Consider the following 18,739-nt stretch of genomic DNA (forward strand, 5'->3'; position numbering starts at 1 on the left):
CACGATGTTGTACAGCCATCACCACTAACTCCACAGCTTTTCATCACTCAAAACAGAAACTCCAATCTCTCAGGCAGTAGCTCCCCATCCTCCCTCTTCAAAGCCCCTAACAACCTTTATCTACAAATTTGTCATTCTAGATAGTTCATGAAAGTGGAATCCAACAATATTTGCCATTTTGTCCAATTTATTTCATTTAGCATGAGGTTTTCAAAGCTTGCCATATTGCAGCATGTATCAGAACTCCATTCCTGCCAGGCACAGGAGCCAAGCCTGTTATCCCAACAACTCAGGAGGCTGAGGCTAGAGGATCACAAGTTCAGGACCAGCGTGGGCATCTTAGTGACATCTGTCTCAAAAAATAAAAAGGGCTGGCATGTAGCTCAGTGGTACAGCACTCCTGGGTCAATCCCCAATACTATTTATAAAAAAGAACCTCATTCCTTTTTATTGACTGAATACTACTCTGTTACACATTCCACATTACCCATTCATTTGCTGAGGGACACTGGGCTGTTTACAACTTTCAGTTATTGTGAATAATGCTTCAATGGACACTGGCAGACAAGTATCAATCCGAGTTCCCCTTTTCAATTTCTTTGGGAGTATACTCAGGGTCTTCTGGTGTTGTTTAGATTTTTGTTGTTGTTGTTTCCATTTTTCAGTACTGGAGAGAGAATTCACCAAAAATGTGCTAGGTTAAGAACTCTACCACCGAATTACATCCCCAGGACTGAATTTGGTGCACTTAAACCACTGAGCCACATCTCCAGCGCTTTTTTGAGACAGGGTCTCACTAAATTGCTGAGACTAGCCTCCAACTTGTGATCCTCCTGCCTCAGCCTCCCCAAGCCCATCTTTATTTTTTTGAGATGCAGTGTTGCTAAGTTACCCAGGCTGGCCTCAAACTTGGGATCCTACTTCAGCCTCCCGAGGAGCTGTTCATGTTTTTCTTCCTTACTCTCCTCTCCTTCGGTATAATGACCACAGCCCACATTATCACTGTTCAACAGGGATCTGTTCTGAGAACTGCATGTTAGGTGATCTTGTTATTGTGTGACCATCATAGACAACACCTAAGCAACCTATGTGTAAAGCTGCTGCCAGCTTAGCCTAGCATGCCTTATATTTTTCACCTTTACAAGAAGGTATACTCTCTAAAATAACAATTAAAAAGAACAGCAAATCCATACTTAGCAAAGTCATTTATTACCAAGTCTCATGCACTGTACACCTGCACATGCTACCTGTGTGTATGGTGCTGGGGTCAAACACAGTGTGGGGCCTTGCAAAAGGAAGGCAAGTGCTCTGCCCCCAAGTCACCCCAACCCACCTGCTGTTTCTCCAAGAGGCGCACTGTGTTGCCACCACAGTGGCACTAGGTTGTCCTATCATTAGACAACAGCCGTTTTCCAGCTCCATTGTATCACACTGTCCTATTTTTCGCCGTCATTGACTAAAATCTGCTTGTGGGGCACATACATGTTCACACAGTGGGCAACCGGCCATTGTCCACAGCTCAATAAAGCATTCCTTTTTTTTCTTTTGGCTTCCTTTTCTTTCTGCATTTCACTTTGGACAGCTTTATTGCCATGCCTTTAAACTCATCAATCATTTCTCCTATAAGTCTGATGTGTTGTTAATCCATTGTATTTTCCTTTTAGATAATATAGATTTTTCTCCCTAGATTCTCGATGAAGTTCTTCTTTTATACCTCCTATTTCTCTTTAGTGTGGTTTTTTGATTTGTCTTGTTTTTTTTTTTAATATAAAGGTGTACTCTCTAGAACAACAACAACAACAAAAAAAAAAAACAGTAAATATATAAAAGTCACTGAAACCAGGCACTTCTGCCACTGAGCTAACACTCCCAGCCCTTGAGACAGGGTCTTGCTAAGTGGCTATGGGTGGCCTCAAGCTTGTGATTTTCCTGCCTGAGCCTCATGTAGCGGGGATACAGGTGCATCACTGGCTTCTATGACCTTCTTGACAGTATGAAATGACTCTAACAGTTGCATTGCCCTCCTCTGCTGATTCCAGTGTCTGTGTCAATCTAGGTCAGTGTCACCTCATTACTGTCCTAATTAAGGGCCGCGTTCTCCTCTTTGCCTGCTTTGTAATCTTTGGATGGCAGATGTTGCGGATTTTATTGCATTACATGCAATATAAATCTTGAGTGTTGTTTTAGGATGCAGTTAGGTCACTTGGAAAGAGCTTGATCTTTCTGGGTCTTACTTTACAATCTGCTAGGAGGAGTCAGCAGTAGTTAGCCAGTGCTGAATATTTCCCACGACTGCAGCAAGACCTTCCTGATAGGCCCTGGCACACTAGGAAGTAGTCTTCCCCTCCTTCCGGCCTGTGTAAACTTCAGGTACTATCCCTCTGGCCCCTTAGATGAACCTTTCCCTGGCTCAGGCAGTGTTCTCCATTGCATGTAATGACCTGTGCTTGTTGGACACTCAAGGAGGACCTCTGCAGACCTCCCCATTCACTCTGTAGCACTGTCCCTCTGCCAGCAGCGTCCTTCCCTTCCTTGACTCTTGACAAACCCTATCCACCCTGCAAGGTCATACAACCAATCCTTTCTGCGCCACAACCTCATTTCTCCAGGTAAATCTGGTGCTTCTTCCTCTTTGCTCCCACAGCTGCTAACACAAGCAGCAACATGAACATACAGCCAGCTGTCCAAAGCAGAGGTCTGATATTAGGCTACAGGTCTCACTGTACCTGGTCCTGAACCCTTTGCCCAGCAATGTAAGGATCAGTCACAACTTGTAGATGATGATAAAGGCAGTGAACACACTAGATGAAGACTCAGATGCGAGAGTGGGTGCTGTGTAAACTCTGGGTGGGTATTATCAGAGCACAGGCTCCTTTGAAAGAGCCACCATCACCAGGCCCAAGAAGTGGAATAAGCCCATGTGGCTCCTGTATTCCTTCACATCTGATGATGCCCCAAGTGCTTACAACACAGTAGGTCCATCCTAGGGGTTCCAGACCAACCCTCCCTCATGGATTTCACTTTCACAATGTGAGAAGCAACCAAGGATGTGGAGCCTGCACAAAACCTGGTCTGGGTCTCAGAGTGGCTTGACAGGTAAAGATTGGCAGACAGCATGAAGAAAGGCCAACCCAGAAGACGTTGTGTGAGGCTGCTGGTGCATCCAGTGCAGGTGGCCAACAGCAGTAGAGACAGCAGGCAGTGTACACAGCCAGGCCCAGCCAGGCCAGGCCATTCTAGAAGTGTGGACTCCTCCCTAGGTGTTATCAGCCAGGAAACATCAGATTTGTGTCTTAAAAATGCTGTACTAGGGCTGGGGCTCCATGGTCCCAAAGAACACTTTCCTAGCATGTGTGAGGCACTGGGTTTGATACCCAATACTACATATGAATAAATAAAGGTCCAATGACAATTTTAAAAATATTTTTTAAATGCTATACCAGAGGGGCTGGGGTTGTGGGTCAGTGGTACAGTGCTCATCTAGCACATGGAAAGTGCTGGGTTCGATCCTCAGCACCACATAAAAATAAATAAAATAAAGGCATTGTGCATTGTGCCCTACTACAACCAAATATATATATATATATATATATATATATATATATATATATATATATATATATATATATATATAACATTAGAGGTGGTTAAATGAAGGATCAGAAGAAAATACAAAGGCCGCAAAGAAGCCAGGCAGGAGGCTGACAGTTACTCAGAAAACGGAAACATGAATGAGGGCCACAACAGGGATATGGGGAGCAGAAAGTTCTGGGAGATGGGTATGTCCTGAACAATGACAGCTGTGGGGTGAGGATTGGCTCATGGCTGCTGCAGGTCCAAGTTGAGAACAGTGCATCAGCAGGAAGAGGTGCTACAGGAATGGAGAGACTGGTTTGCAACGCAGGGAGTGGGCCACAGAGTAGGCACATCTAGGAGGGTCACTTGAATGTGATATACCCTGATGTGATATCTGCCTGCCATGTTTCTCTTCTATAATGTGTACTCGAGTTGCCTGGCAACAGACCCCCACCTCTGTGGCCTTTTGTCAGGATTCAAAAGTAACTGTGGACTTCTGCTTTAAGACTCAGATGAAGCAGACCAATGGAGAGGGGAGCCTAAGGGCAGTCATATGTCCCCACCAACAGCCCAACAGCACCACTCACATGACACCTGCTAAGGAACCAAGACACAGGATGAAAATACAGCATACAACGAAAGGCAACCCAAAGAATACACTGAAGGGCCATGATTAAACTATGGAGAAATCAACACGCAGGAAGCAAAGGAGAAAGAAAGCGAAGCCCACAGAGAAGAACTCTGACAATGAGAAGATACAGAAGGGGAATTTCAAGGAGGGTAGGATCAAAATAGAGTTGTATAAATCAAGGGTGGAAATATATTAGATCAGTTGGATAAGGATTCACTAATGATTTGGGGAAAGCAGTTTCAATACACTGTTCCCATGATAGGAATGAGAAGTACGGAAATGGCAAAAGAAGAGAAATGGTAGCACTGGAAGAGGTAATGGGGTCAATCAAGTGGACGTGAGTGAATGCAGGCAGGAAGGCGTGACAGACTAGGGGGCTGGCATGGGGAGGGGGAGGGGATGGGATACAAAGCTCTGATGAGAAAGCAGGCCTGTAGAGGAGGAGAGGGCTTTTGACAGTTCCATAAAAACATTACAAAGAACGAAAAGCTGTAAGCTGTGGATGAGAGAGATGGCACTGGCTATGAGCTCTGAGGAAGGTGATAGCCTGGGCCACACTGCAGTGGAGCAACAAAAACAGCTGGAAATGGCAAGCTGAGGCTGTGGAGAGTGTGCGGGTCACATCCGGCTACCTGGCTGTGATCTCTGGCAAGCTCACTGCCAGGCAAAGGAAAAGGCACATGACTGGATGAACCACGCAGGCTTGGCACAGCCAGGAGCAAGGACAGGATGCCCAGCGTGAGAGGTGTCTGATCATAATACAACCTTCTCTGGGCACAAACACCAGCATCGGGGAAGGAGCTGACAGACTTGAGACGAAGCTCTAAGAACAGAATCGGGAGACTCAGACTTGACACGAACAGGAAGATAAGAGGCGACAGGCAGGAGGAAGGATTTTAGAGTTTGAGGATTCACATACTATGTTGCTGGGGTGATGAGAGGAAGACTGAGGCACAGCAGTGGAGGAATGTGCAGAGCCCCCAGGTTGAGAATGTCACCTATAAGGAAGGCTCCACTTATGTAAGAAAGTCCCAGAAAAACAACCCATAGAAGAAAGCTGTTCCAAACCTTCTATTTGCTGACATCCAGCAATACTTCTCTCTTGTTCTGGCTGCAGTAGCATAATGAGTCTTGGTCTTTGGGGAGCAGTCCCCCTTTCCTGGGTCACAGCAGAGAATTCCAGCCCATCTTCTTATTTGGTCACTGGTGTGGGAAACAAAACAGAGAGGCAGTCCTGATGCTCTGGAATCCAAAAATCTTCCCAGTAAGACAATACACACCCTTGAAAGGCAAAGGACAAGTCCCCAGCAAAAGCAAAGATCAAAGGCATTTGAGAAGCTCACATGAGTGCCTGAGGGCTTCCTAGCCAGTGGGCTCTTTTTCTTTTTTTTTTTTTTTAATTTTATTTATTTTTTATTGGTTGTTCAAAACATTACAAAGCTCTTGACATATCATATTTCATACATTAGATTCAAGTGGGTTATGAACTCCCATTTTTACCCCAAATACAGATTGCAGAATCACATCAGTTACACATCCACATTTTTACATAATTCCCTATTAGTAACTGTTGTATTCTGCTACCTTTCCTAACCTCTACTATCCCCCCTCCCCTCCCCTCCCATCTTCTCTCTTTATCCCATCTACTGTAATTCATTTCTCTCCTTGTTTTTTTTTCCCATTCCTCTCACAACCTCTTAAATGTAATTTTGTATAACAATGAGGGTCTCCTTCCATTTCCATGCAATTTCCCTTTTCTCTCCCTTTCCCTCCCACCTCATGTCTCTGTTTAATGTTTATCTTTTCCTCCTGCTCTTCCTCCATGCTCTGTTCTTAGTTGCTCTCATTATATCAAAAAAGACATTTGGCATTTGTTTTTTAGGGGTTGGCTAGCTTCACTTAGAAGCCAGTGGGCTCTTTTTAAGTGAGACCGGAAATGACACAAGGAAAGGTCTCATGCTGAATCATTACAGTAAATGCCATTCTACACGAGGACCTCTAAATTTTCAGAGAAATATTTTTATACCCACCACCTCCAGAAGGTAAAATTTTCTAGGAGTGAGAAACTAATGTGACTCCATTTTTAAAAAAATAAATAAATAACAGAAGCTTCTACCTCAAGGCCTGTCCTAAGGAAGGGGACATGACCCTTGTCCTTGGAAAAACCCACGGAGCACTAGTGAGTACATACCCACCCTGCTGAGTTGTTTGTCTGTAAATAACAGGAGAGGTCTGCGGAGCCAGGTGTCCCTGACTCAGTTAGGCTAGATGAGGACCATGCAACCCTCCTAGCAACCTTCAATCAGAATAAGACAGGGAAAATACCTGGAATGCGAGATGACCCCCAAGTAGTTTATGGTGGTTGATAACATATTGGGAAACATGTAATTTACCACGGTACACTCCTCGTGGCCTAAACCAATCAGTTCAAACGAACCCCCCTCTTGTACTAGCCAATCACCCCTACCCAACTTGTTCCTGTCAGTGAATGTGCCAATCAATGTTAAGAGTTATTGTTTGATTTTCCCGCGGTATGGAATGATTGCTGTGTGATGTTGTGACGCATAGAGTATCCCCCAAAACCTATAAAATCTCACTGAACAAAGGACCGGGACTCACTCCCTGAGACCGCTGCATTGGGAACGGTTGTGAGTCCAGGCTCAAGCTTGCAATAAAGACCCTTGTGTGCTTGCATCGGATTCGGCTCCTGGAGGTCTATTGGGATCCCACAAATCTGGCATAACAGGAGACAAACATGACAAATCTTCAACATTTAGATGTAAATATTATAACAAAGCCTACATTTTCTACCAGATGTAATCACCAAAAAAAGTATTGAAGCCAGGCACAGTGGCATACATCTGTGATCTCAGTGATTCGGGAGGCTGGGGCAGGAGGATCACAAGTTCAAGGTGAACCTGCCTCAAAATTTTTCAAAAGGACTATGGATTCAGCTAATTGACAGAGTACTTGCCTAGCATGTGTGAGGCTCTGGATTCAATCCCTAGTACTGCCTCCCTCAGCAAAAACTTTTTGCTAATTTAATTTATAATCATTCTGTTTTTCTTCTGAATCCTCATCAAAAGACAGAGCTAGAAGACAAGGGGGCCAACTTTTGCACAGGAAACTCATATAAGGACAGAAGGCTATATTAACCAACCACCACCCAGTGGCTAAAAAGAGCACACACTTACTACCTAACAGCTCTGGTCTACATTAGTGTGTGTGGGTAGCGCCACTCCTCCTGAGCCTCCTGGGGAAAATCCACTTCCTGCCCCTGCCAGCTGCCAGAGGCACCAGTTCCTCCACCACGCTACCAGCAACAACCACCAGCAGCCACCCAGCTCTGTGCCTTTGTGCAAGTCACACCCTCCAGCTGTACCTTTGGCTTCCCTCTTCAGGACTCCTGTGATTAGCCCAGGCCCATCAGAATAATCCAGGATAATTGTTCCCCATCTTAAAGTCCTTTTGAATCACAATTCTTTTTCACCACTTAAGATTTAGGTTCTGGGGACATCTTTGGGGAGCCATTACTTTGCCTACCACATTACTTTGCCTTCTCAAAGCCAGCAAAGGCTCAGCAAGTCACCCTCTGCGGTGCCAGCAGTTGCACAACATAGCTCCAACCAAATTACTTGTCATTCAGCTTCACAGCGCCTACATTCTGGGCGCTGACAACTTTTCAACCTGCCCCAGTCTCTAGAACAGGAAAGGTTAGGATGCAGCAGCAGAGAGGGACTGTGCAGAGAGGAGCAAAAATGCTGCCTTGAATGTTTGTTCCAAGTCAAAGCCTACAGACAAGAAAGAGAGAAGGAAGAGCCCTGGCTGACAAGAGAGATGCTAGAAAGAGCACCACAGTAAGCGCACTGTCTGCAGAACAGGAACAGTGTGACATTTCATTTCCCTTAAGTTTTTAAAACCCAAAATGCTTTAGTGCTTAAATTACTTGATGAAAACCACCATTTCTAGGCTTAGTTCTCCTTTAAAGAATGTTTTTCTAGTTAAACTGTAAAAAAAAAAAAAAAAAAGGAATGGACCACTTCCATTATCATTTTATGAGGCAAGAAGATATCAAGGAGGAAAAATGAGCATGGGAGTTCTTTTTAAAATTTCCAGTTAGATTTTGTTGAGAACTGAATTTAATCTAAAAACAGAACTATTTTCCTTCTTATTGATCCTATATTCTTACTTTTTACAGGGTACCAGGGATTGAACTCAGAAGCGCTTGACCACCAACCACTGAGATACATCCCCAGCCCTATTTTGTATTTTATTTAGAGACAGGGTCTCACTGAGTTGCTTAGCACCTCACTCTTGCTGAGGCTGACTTTGAACTCCCAATCCTCCTGCCTTAGCCTCCCCTGCCTCAGCCTCCCAAGCTGCTGGGACCACTGTGCCCAGGTGATCCTTTATTCTTATTTCATACCTTCTATTAGTTTTGTTTTCATATAGTTAACACATTATTTCTATTTAAAATTAATACTAAGTGTTTTCTTCCTATTGTGAACAGACCTTTGTTTTTTGCAGAAATATGTGCTAACTTGATACTGAGGACAGTAGTAAAACAATGTGTTAACTTATCTCCTTTTCAGTAACTTCATTAAAAACTTACTGATAGTAAATAAGTCTCCTGCATGCTGGTGACTTAGCTAATTAATGACAGTTTTAGAGTTTGTTTACCAGGACACAAGCTTCGCATGTTTAAATATTGCCTAAGACCATGCAGCATACACTGACAAGCAGTCAATCATCCTGATCTCTGGATGTGTGCCTGAAATCCCTGCCCCTGCGATTGGCAAAAGAAGAGCTCAAGAAGCTGAGAGGAGGAATGAAGGAACACATGAACGTTTTAAAAAGAAGCAGGAGGATGTGCAACCCCCGTCCCCTTCATAAGTTTTGCAAGATGAAGGACAATCATGAAGCAGAGGAGGAGCAGTTTCCTCATAAAGAATTGTGAAGTGCTGAAGTGCTATATAAGGGGGGAGGGAGTTGTCCTATGTGGTCCTCTGCAGACAACATCTCTGCCCCAGCACTTTCCACTGGCATTCAGGGTGACATCTTGTCTTCCTTTTTCCTTTGTTTTAATTAATAGCTTCTTGCTGCTACTGACCTGCAAAGAGAGGGGAAATGCTGCACCTTCTCCATACACTTCGGGGAGGATCTATGTGTTCAATTTTGCTACTAACCTTAAGTCTTTCACACATAAAATGCTGGATGACATACCAAACTATAGCTAATCTAACAAATCTAGTGTCAAGAAAAAAATGAAAATGTAAAACCAAGTTGTGAGCTGTCCCCGGGGGAAAAAGTAAGTTAAATACACACACCTTCCAATTAATCTATTTAATTTAAAAAAAAATGTAAAGACGCTAGAGACAATGATTTCTTTTTTCTTTTTTCTTCAGGCCACACACAAACTACTTGATCTTAACTAAAAATACTGATGCCATTCTGGGCAATTTCGACGCAAATACTGCTTAACGTCAACGAGGAGCAAAGTTCTGAAACGCTTTTGCATCAGACGACAAAATAGCCACCCGTCCTTTGCTCCCTGCCACCGCACTGGTGAAAGCTGCCCCGCCTGGCTGAGGACCAGGGTCCGCCAGCGCCCGCCACCGGGGTGCCCACGGCAGTGCCTGGAGGGGCCGCCGCGCTTGCCCCGCGTCAGGCTCACCGTGGTGCGTCCTGGCGCCGTGCTCGTCCCGCGGGCACCTCCGCCGCCCCGCCCCGGCCCTCAGCCGAGGCGACCAGTGCGCGGGAAACCAGGCCCGCCAGGAGGCCACAGCGACGGCCAGGCCCGGCGACCGGGCGCGGGCAGCTGGCCCAGGGCCACGCAGGCCGTCGGCGGCCGCAGGGCGGAGTCCACTGCGGCGCCGACCCGCCCCGCCCGCGGGGCCTCTTCCCGGATCCTCGGCCTGCCGTCGGCGCGCCACGCCCCTACCGGCACGCACGCACCATCCACACCGACGCACGCACGCGCATCCCTCACGTGCCAACGCGCACGCTCCCCCGCGAAGCGCGCTGGGAAATGCAGTCCCGCCGCGCCTTTCTCTTGACGCCGGGGGCAGGTGAGCGCGCCCGGGCGGAGCAGGATCAGCGCTCTGCCCTGGTCTGGACCCTGGGTCCGCCCTGCCCGCGTGCTGTGGGTGTTGTTCCTTTCAGGCTCCACTGTACACAGTTCGCTAATAAAACACCGGTGTGATGTGTGCATTTCGGCCCTGGGATTGGCCCAGGGCCTCCACCCGAGCTACTCTGCTACTCTCACCCCGCCCCGCGACCCTCCCTCGGCGCGGCCAGCCTCCGACCTGGCTCCTTAGCCGTGGCTGGTGCACCGCCTCTTCGCTACGGAGAGACCAGCTGGCCACAGCGGTACCGTGCTGGGCCTGTTCAGGCGATTTCCAGATCGCTGCTTTTCAGGGTGCCGACTTTAGGGGTCACGAAACTCGAGTCCTTGTAGTTTGGCCTTCTGGTACAGCACTTTTTCTACCTATTCTGCTTTCCAATAAATATGTGCATAGATTTTTAAAAATCAAATGTTTAGCCCACTCCTCTGAACAGAGCCTCTGCTGCCATGGATTTATTGACTGCGCTGGATGAGTTGGAAAGAGATGCCAAGAGTATTAGTTGATAGGACCAATCGCTGACTATGATCCCAGGGAGGAGATGAAAAAAATTCGCGAGCTACTGGAGCCATTCGCAAAGAAGTGGAGTATTTTGTTCTTCACAAAGGAGCAGACGATGATGCTGGAGGACCACTTCCTGAAGGCCCCCTTTCCATCCCACTTTACCCTGCTGACCCTGGCCTTCCGCCTCGGCCTAAAAGAGACCTGCGACACGTGCAGCATTGGTTTTTTGAGCAGCAGTGGATTAAATTCCCCTCCTCCAGGCGCTCACGCTCCTCCCCCGGCACATGGGTCACATTTCCTTCCGCGGAAGGTGCCGGCTCCCCGCAGCCCAAGAAGCCCCGGAAGCTCCTGCGTTCAGTGCCAGGCCCCTGAGAACCTGGAGTGCCCTGGAGAGTGAGCCGGGAGCAGCCCTTCCCAAGGGGCCCTGCGTCCTGGGGGTACAGGGCGAGAAGCCAGAAGCCGCCTTGAAGAACCTTGCACATGACCTTCCAGACGTCCTTGAAGAGGAAGACAAATGAGATCCAAGAGATTTCTGAGTGGGTGGGGGTTCTGCACCTTCCCCATCCCACAGGTCCTCACTCTGGCCACTCTCCATCTCTTGTTACCCCCACCTGTCCTTTGAGTCACTAGGAGTGTGTCTGGGTCTCTAGGAGTGGAATGGGTGTTCCTGGGTGCACCTCCTTCCCTTTATGCTTCCCCGCACCCTGCAGAAGGTGAGGCTGTGACCACCTGCTGGCTTGTGTCCTAACCACGTTGTCCCTCATGAATAAAGTCCCATAATAAAGGAAAAATAAAATAAAAATCAAATGTTTAAAGGCTCTAAATAAAAACAGTAAGTTCCTTTTCTGCATCCATTTTTAGATATTTAAGCAACTCTGACTTTGGACTGTCCTCAGTATTTTTAATTACTTGATTTTTCAGCTGTAGATGGACGCAGTCCCTTTATTTTATTTCTATGTGGTGCTGAGGATGGAACCTCGTGCCCCACACATGCTAGGCAAGCGTTCTACCGCTGAGCCCCAGCCCCTCAGCCTTTTATTCATCAATTTGAGACGTTGTTTAAAATTTCTTACTATGCTATTGAGAATTTTGTCTGCCTTTCTTCTTACCACATCCTTAACTCACAATGGATATAAGTATGAATATGCAATGTAGTTCTCACAAACTTTGGTTAGGTACATTCAGTGTTTCATTGTAATAACAGTCTTTCCTACTGAGCCAAAGAGGATTCTTTGTTCGATTTTTTTTTTTTTTTTGGTTTGTTTTTTAACAATCACTTTTGGGGGGCTGAAGTTGTGGATTAGAGTGCTTGCCTAGCACATGGGAGGCACTGGGTTCGATCTTCAGCACCACATAAAAATAAATAAAATAAAAGTATTGTGTCCCCCTACGACTTAAAAAAAAATGCTTTTTTAAAAATTACTTCTTTGAACTGGGCACAGTGGCCCACGCCTGTAATTCCAGTGGCTTGGGAGGCAGAGACAGGAGGATCTCAAGTTCAAAGATAGCCTCAGCAACAGTGAGGCAGTAAGCAACTCAGTGAGACCCTGTCTCTATAAACAAAATGCAAAATAATAATAATAATGAGGAGGAGGAGAACTGGGGATGCGGCTCAGTTTTGAGGGCTTTTTTTTTTTTGGCACTAGGGATTGAACCCAGGAGCACTTTGCCACTGAGCTACATCCCCTCTAAGTTGCTGTGGCTGGCCTCAACTTTGCTCAGCCTCTCAAGTCACTGGTTTTACAGCTGAATGGTCTTAAACCAGCATACACTTCTACTTCCCTCAAGGTCTAATCTGCCATGCACTCTTAGCGCTTCATTTTTCCTGCTTTTTCCTGCAACAGCTGACATCAGGGGATTTCTCTTGACGTCCTGCATTTCTCATCTCAACTATGTTAAATCTTCAGTGTCCTGGAAGTGTTTCTACTCATTTTCTTGGTCAATTTTTATCTTATTACTTTCCACAAAATGGTCTAAATAATCTATATATGTTACGTTTTTTTTAAACAATTTGCATTGTTCCTTTGCAAAGTTGGAGGGACAAAAGCTCAGTGACCATTATTTTTTTAATATTGTTTTTTAGTTGTAGACAGACACCATACCTCTAATTTATTTATTTTTAATGTGGTGCTGAGGGTGGAACCCAGTGCCTCAATGTGCTAGGTGAGTGCTCTACCACTGAGCCACAACCCCAGCCAGCCACCACAAGTTACTATGGTCCTAACATTCTGCATAGAAAATTATTTTTTCATTTGAACACTGAAAACCAACAGTGCTAGATAGAAAATGAGCAGTGTTAATGGAGAAGTCTTGCTTCATGCCTATTAATGTTCCTTTGTATATAATTATGTATCACCTCTTTAGAACTGATTTCTGCAGGGATGCAGGTATAGCTCAGTGGTAGAGCACTTGCCTAGTATGTGTGTAGCACTGAAATCGAGTCTCAGCAACTCAACAGCTAAAAAAAAATAAAAGATTTATGCAAATATTTCATGGTGATAAATATTTTATTTCCAATAGTCTTTAAAAATTACCAATTTGGATCAATTCTTAGATATTGTTATTTTTAGAAATTTTCTCCATGTCTGTTTAATTCTTTCCATTTTCTCTTCTTTCTGGATCCTTGAATAATCTGGTGTTGGAATTTTGAAACTGATTGTACAATTGTCTTACCTTTTTTTTTTTTTTTTCCTTTTAACTCATGGCTTATTCTCATAGATCTGTTTTCTAAAGAGTTCCTTTATTTGTTTGTTTGTTGTTTATTTGTTTTTTAACCAGAAATTGTATCCAAGAGCCTCAACCACTGAGCTACATCCCCACACCTTTGTATTTTGAGACCTGGTCTCATCACTAAGTTGATAAGGCTAGCCTCAAACTTGATGTCCTCATGCTTCAGCCTCTCACATCACTGGAACCACAGACATGCACCCACCATGCTCAACCTTCTTTTACTTTTAACCCTTTTGTTATGATCTTTAATTTCCTAAAATCCATAGCTTCCTATTCTTTTTTTTCCCCCATGGGTAAATCATCTCTCTGATGAGTATTAAAATTTTAAAAATACAAATTTATACCATAATGAACACACTTGTATCCATCACCATTTTGGTAAAAAATCTTAGACATCAAATATTATCTGTAGTTATCTATTGTTTGGTAAACTGTTTCATGTTTTCAATTAGTACTATAACTAGGAAAAAAAAAAAAAGAACCTACAGAGAATGGAGGACTCAACCCACAGCACAATTCATTCTTTTTTTTTAAATTTTTTTTTATTTTTTAGTTTTCGGTGGACATAACATGTTTATTTTATTTTTATGTGGTGCTGAGGATGGAACCCAGCACCCCATGCATGCCAGGCAAGCGCGCTACCGCTTGAGCCATATCCCCAGCCCAAAGCAGGTTTTATATAGTATAAACTATCATAAGAAAAGAAGGGCAGAAATTAAATGAATATTTGTTTCAATGTCAAGACATATGTAGTGGGCTGGGGGTGTGGCTCAGCAGTAAAGCACTCGCCTCACACATGTGAGACCCTGGGTTCAATCCTCAATACCACATAAAAATAAATAAGTGAAATAAACGTTAAGAAAATGTAGCATTCATGACTCTGGTAAAATTTTCTAGTAGGGTAGCAATTAAATCATCAATTCTGCTCAGCATATGGAAGATTACTCAGGGGGACAAATTATACAACAAAGGTTTAGAACAAATAACTTTAAGATTATTTGCCTTTGTCTTAAGGTAAGACAGTGATGTTTAACAGGAAAATTACTTGTCTACTCCAAAATATTAACAACAAAATAGCAAACTGTACAGGAAATTTAATTACACAACCTTGCATTTTTGACTCCTCAGGTTTAACATTTTTTTTTTAAATAACACATGCTCCTTTCACCCAGAGCTAAGAAGTAGTCTACCTGAGAATCTAGTACAAATAATCGGATGGTGGTTCTAGAGAGACTATAAAATGACTATACTACTTGTCAGTACAAATCCTGGTGACAATTTTAAGATAGCTAAACCTTCCTGAGAGGTGACAGGGAGGGTCTACAAAATATTCTCACCTTGTCCCCCCATGGGGCCGTACCAACCTTCCTTCTTTTACCTGAACCTGCTCTTTGGCTGCAGGGAGGACACTGGTGAAACACATTCTTCTCCTGAGTAGATCAGAGAAACATCCTGATCTTGCTGCCCTACTATGTAAGTTTGTCACTTCTGGATTCACAAAATGGCAGTCATTGATGTGTCCTCTGCCTGAGCTCTCCCTACACAGGACTTTACCTGTGGCTGCATGAGAAATACTGGGGAGGAAAGAATAGTGGCTAGATTTCTGACAGCCTGGTTACAGGAACCAGTGACTTCCAAGGTTACAGTGATGGGGTTCACTCAAGAGGAGTGTATGATGCCGACTCTAAGAGAAGTCTGTACAGAGGGGCAATGTTGGAAAACTAAAAATCTCACCACAGTGGAATATCAATTACACAGACCTTCTGTGAACTCCTCCCAGATCAAGAAGACATGAGAGGGGCTGGAGCTGGGGCTGGAGCTCAGTGGTAGAGCGCTTGCCTAGCATGTGTGAGGCACTGGGTTCAATTCTCAGCACCACATAAAAATAAGCAAATAAAACCAAGGTATGCTGTCCATCTACAACTATAAAAAAAATTAAAAAGAAGACAGAAGAAGTATTGAAAAGGAGAATTCCCCAGGCCATCTGTCCACACTGGAAGATCAACTTAAAGCCAGAGGGCCAACTCCTATGCAGAATATTTTGGAAGAGAAACCATCCAATGGAGAGCAAACAGGATTCATAATGAACGAATGGTGCTCCACATTAGAAGACGGGGAATGTGTTAAGATTAGAATGGGGCTGGGGATGTGGCTCAAGTGGTAGCACGCTCGCCTGGCATGCGTGTGGCCCGGGTTCGATCCTCAGCACCACATACAGACAAAGATGCTGTGTCCGCCAAATACTGAAAAATAAATATTAAAGTTCTCTCTCCCTCTTTATTTAAAAAAAAAAAAAAGATTAGAATGCACCACAAGATCCCAGAGGGATGTTTGAGGCAAGTGACATATACCCAAAAGGAACCGTTATCTCAGGAGAGATTATGTGACTATCATGAGTTAGAAGAAAACTCTAAACTTAGATCAGAACTCATTTTTTTTTACAGAGTGTTTCCACGAGTAAACATTGCCATAAATCTTATTCAGACAGTGAACATTTGGGGACACAATTCAATTGCAAACAATTATGAGAAAGACTCTCTAAGTGAGAAGCACTGTGAAAGTCATTAATATGATCAAGCTCTGTGGATCATAAAAAATCTAAAACAGCAAGAAGAGAATGAATACACATGCGACAAACCTGGTCTGCACTTCAAACACAGTAACATGCTTTCTACACACAACAGTTTTCACATGATAGGAAACTCTCATGAACACATCAAAAAGAAGAAAACATTTTGTCATCATTTGCCCCTTAAGTAACAAGAACAGATTCATACTGGTGAGAAACAATATGAACATGATCAATGTGGAAAAGCCTTTAAAAGGAAATCCAAGCGAGGAGCGGTGGTACACACCTATAAACTCAGCAGGAAGCTGAGGCAGGAGGATCACAAATTCAAAGCTAGCCTAGTAAAAGTAAGGTACTTAGCAACTCAGTGAGACCCTGTCTCTAAATAAAATACAAAAGAGGGTTGGGGGTGTGGCTCAGTGGTCGAATGCCCCTGAGTTCAATCCCCGGTACCAAAAAAAAAAAGGAAATCTAATTTTATTTTGCACAAAAAAAAGTCACATGGGTGAGAAAAAAATATGAATGTAGAGAATGTGGGAAGGTATTCAACAACTTCTCCACCTTAAGGAGACATGTAAGAAGTCACACTGGAGAGAGACCTTATAAGAACAATCAATGTGGAAAAGCTTTCAGTCAAAAACCATCTCTTAAGGCTCATGTGAGAACTCACGAGTGTGACCTAGAGAGAGACCCTATGAGTGTGACCTGTGTGGAAAATCCTTTGGCGCAGCTCTTACCTCATAGAACACAAGAGAATGCATGCCAGGGAGACACTCTATGGGTGCAGTGACTGTGGGAAAGTCTTCAACCCCAGCTCTCACAAAATTCACAAGAAGATACACACTTGAGTGGACTTTTTTGATGCAGTGACTGGGAAAGCCAGGGGCCTCTCATCCCTCAGGATGCATAACAGGACTCACCCCAGGGAGAAGGCCTACCAAAGGAAGGAGTGTGGGGAGGTCTTACCAGTTCCTCTTCCCTGAGGAGACACGTAGGAATTCACACTGGGGAGAAACCCTACAAATGTATCCAATATGGGAAAGCTTTCAGAGCCCTTCACTTACTATACACAAGAGACTTCATGATGAGACAGAAACCCTGTATGTGTTGTGTCTGTCGTCATCTTTTTCATTGTCTAATGGTGCACTTCAAACTCATTATTTGGTCTTTCTTCTCTAAAATTAGCATTTAAGGTTAAATATGGGGCCCTGAAGACACTCCTTTGACTTTATAATACATTTTGTCCCATGTTAATATATTTGAATATTGTCTGTTTGTCATGATATTTTTGATCCTTGGCTATTTACAATTCCATATTTTTCACGTGAAGTGTTTCAGTTGCCTTTTTGAGTTCTGAGTTGCTGCACTGGTTCACAGTATCTGGAACACGTAAAGCTACTTTATTGGTGTTTTCTTGAGAGTTGCCATCAGGCCCAATAAGGCAAATATTGCTTCTGGCCTAACTGCTCATCCTTCCTAACTAATGTAGCCAAGGGTGACAACATCCTTCTTTTCTGACCAATCAGAAATAGACTAGTATCACTGGACCCGACTACTTTGTTCTTTTTGCAAAACTTTGCCTTTCTGCCTTCTTTCTTCTGCCTTCAAAGGTACCATTTTTGGAGCTGAGAGAGACATCTATCTTGTGCCCAGGAGAATGACAACTGTTGCCTAAAGATAATGTAGAAGAGCTCCTGCTTCCTCAAAACAGCTTTGAATAGCTGTGCTAGTCCTCCTCCCTGCTTATTACCAGGACTCTCTTTTTTGGGCAGTGCTTGGGATGAAACCCAGGGCCTAGGCAAGTGCTCTATCACTGAACTACATCCCCAGACCAGGACATCTTTATATGTGAGAAAAATTAAATATACTGCTTTTTTTAAAACAGTATGTGAGTGCAATCAATACAATGTGAGTGTATGTATTTGCAAAGGAATCCAAAAAGGAAGATGGAAGAGGAGTGTGGGCTGATTTTTGTGCTTAGGCAGGAGATAAAGATAGAACTGAAGTCACTTGGAAGCAAGACATCAGAGAAGCAAGGGAATTCCAAGATTTCAGCACCAGAAATCTAGGAAGTTCTCAGAGGGCAGATTACCAATGTTAAATACAAAGTGAAGCTCGAGGTTGGATTATTACCACACAACCAGCATTTACTTCACTCACTCTGAATATACTGTTGCTCTATCCCCTTATCTTTCTGCATTCAGAGTACCTTCCTGTCTCAGTGCTAAAGCTTAGTTTATTCTCCTTTTGTAGACTTGTAAAAACTTGACTGAAACACAGCAATACAGGGAGAAGTTTATAGCATCTATAAATTTTCCCAAATGGTACATACCTACTTAACCTGCCCCTACATGAACAAAGAGCCCAATCAACACCTCTCCCACTTCCCTGGTGCTGCAAGGGTACCTCACTTCCCTGGTGCTGCAAGGGTCCCCCACTCTTTACTTGGCACCCTCCTTCTTGTGCTGTCCCCATGCTTCTTTAGTTTCACTTACATGTTAAATTCCATAGGTTATTTATTGAAAACCAAATATAATTATCGGTGAGTAAACTTAATATTCATTTATATCACAGTTGACAAGTTTTCTATAAAGGTCCAGACACTAT

General features: G+C 44.0%; 2 protein-coding genes across 2 annotated transcripts in view; one reads left to right on the forward strand and one right to left on the reverse strand.

Annotated features, from left to right (window-relative positions):
- The window catches only part of Znf10 (zinc finger protein 10), a 28,748-nt gene extending 18,723 nt beyond the window's left edge, over positions 1-10,025 (reverse strand). Inside the window, exons 1-2 of the mRNA XM_026409669.2 lie at positions 9,882-10,025; positions 5,276-5,410 (exon numbers count right to left, since the gene is read on the reverse strand). The gene's annotated coding sequence lies outside the window, so the exon portion shown is untranslated. The remainder of the gene's footprint in view (positions 1-5,275; positions 5,411-9,881) is intronic.
- A 4,168-nt stretch (positions 10,026-14,193) lies between these two features.
- On the forward strand, positions 14,194-18,557 carry Znf891 (zinc finger protein 891). Its single transcript, XM_077796453.1, is given in 9 exon segments — positions 14,194-15,996; positions 15,999-16,049; positions 16,051-16,484; positions 16,630-16,642; positions 16,644-16,802; positions 16,805-16,856; positions 16,859-17,089; positions 17,092-17,178; positions 17,181-18,557. Coding segments are annotated over 9 exon segments (1,287 nt in total). The 5' UTR covers positions 14,194-15,867; the 3' UTR covers positions 17,312-18,557.
- The last annotated feature ends 182 nt before the right edge of the window (positions 18,558-18,739 follow it).

The sequence above is a fragment of the Urocitellus parryii genome, chromosome 3, assembly GCF_045843805.1.
Source record: "Urocitellus parryii isolate mUroPar1 chromosome 3, mUroPar1.hap1, whole genome shotgun sequence".
NCBI classification, from domain to species: Eukaryota; Metazoa; Chordata; class Mammalia; order Rodentia; family Sciuridae; genus Urocitellus; species Urocitellus parryii.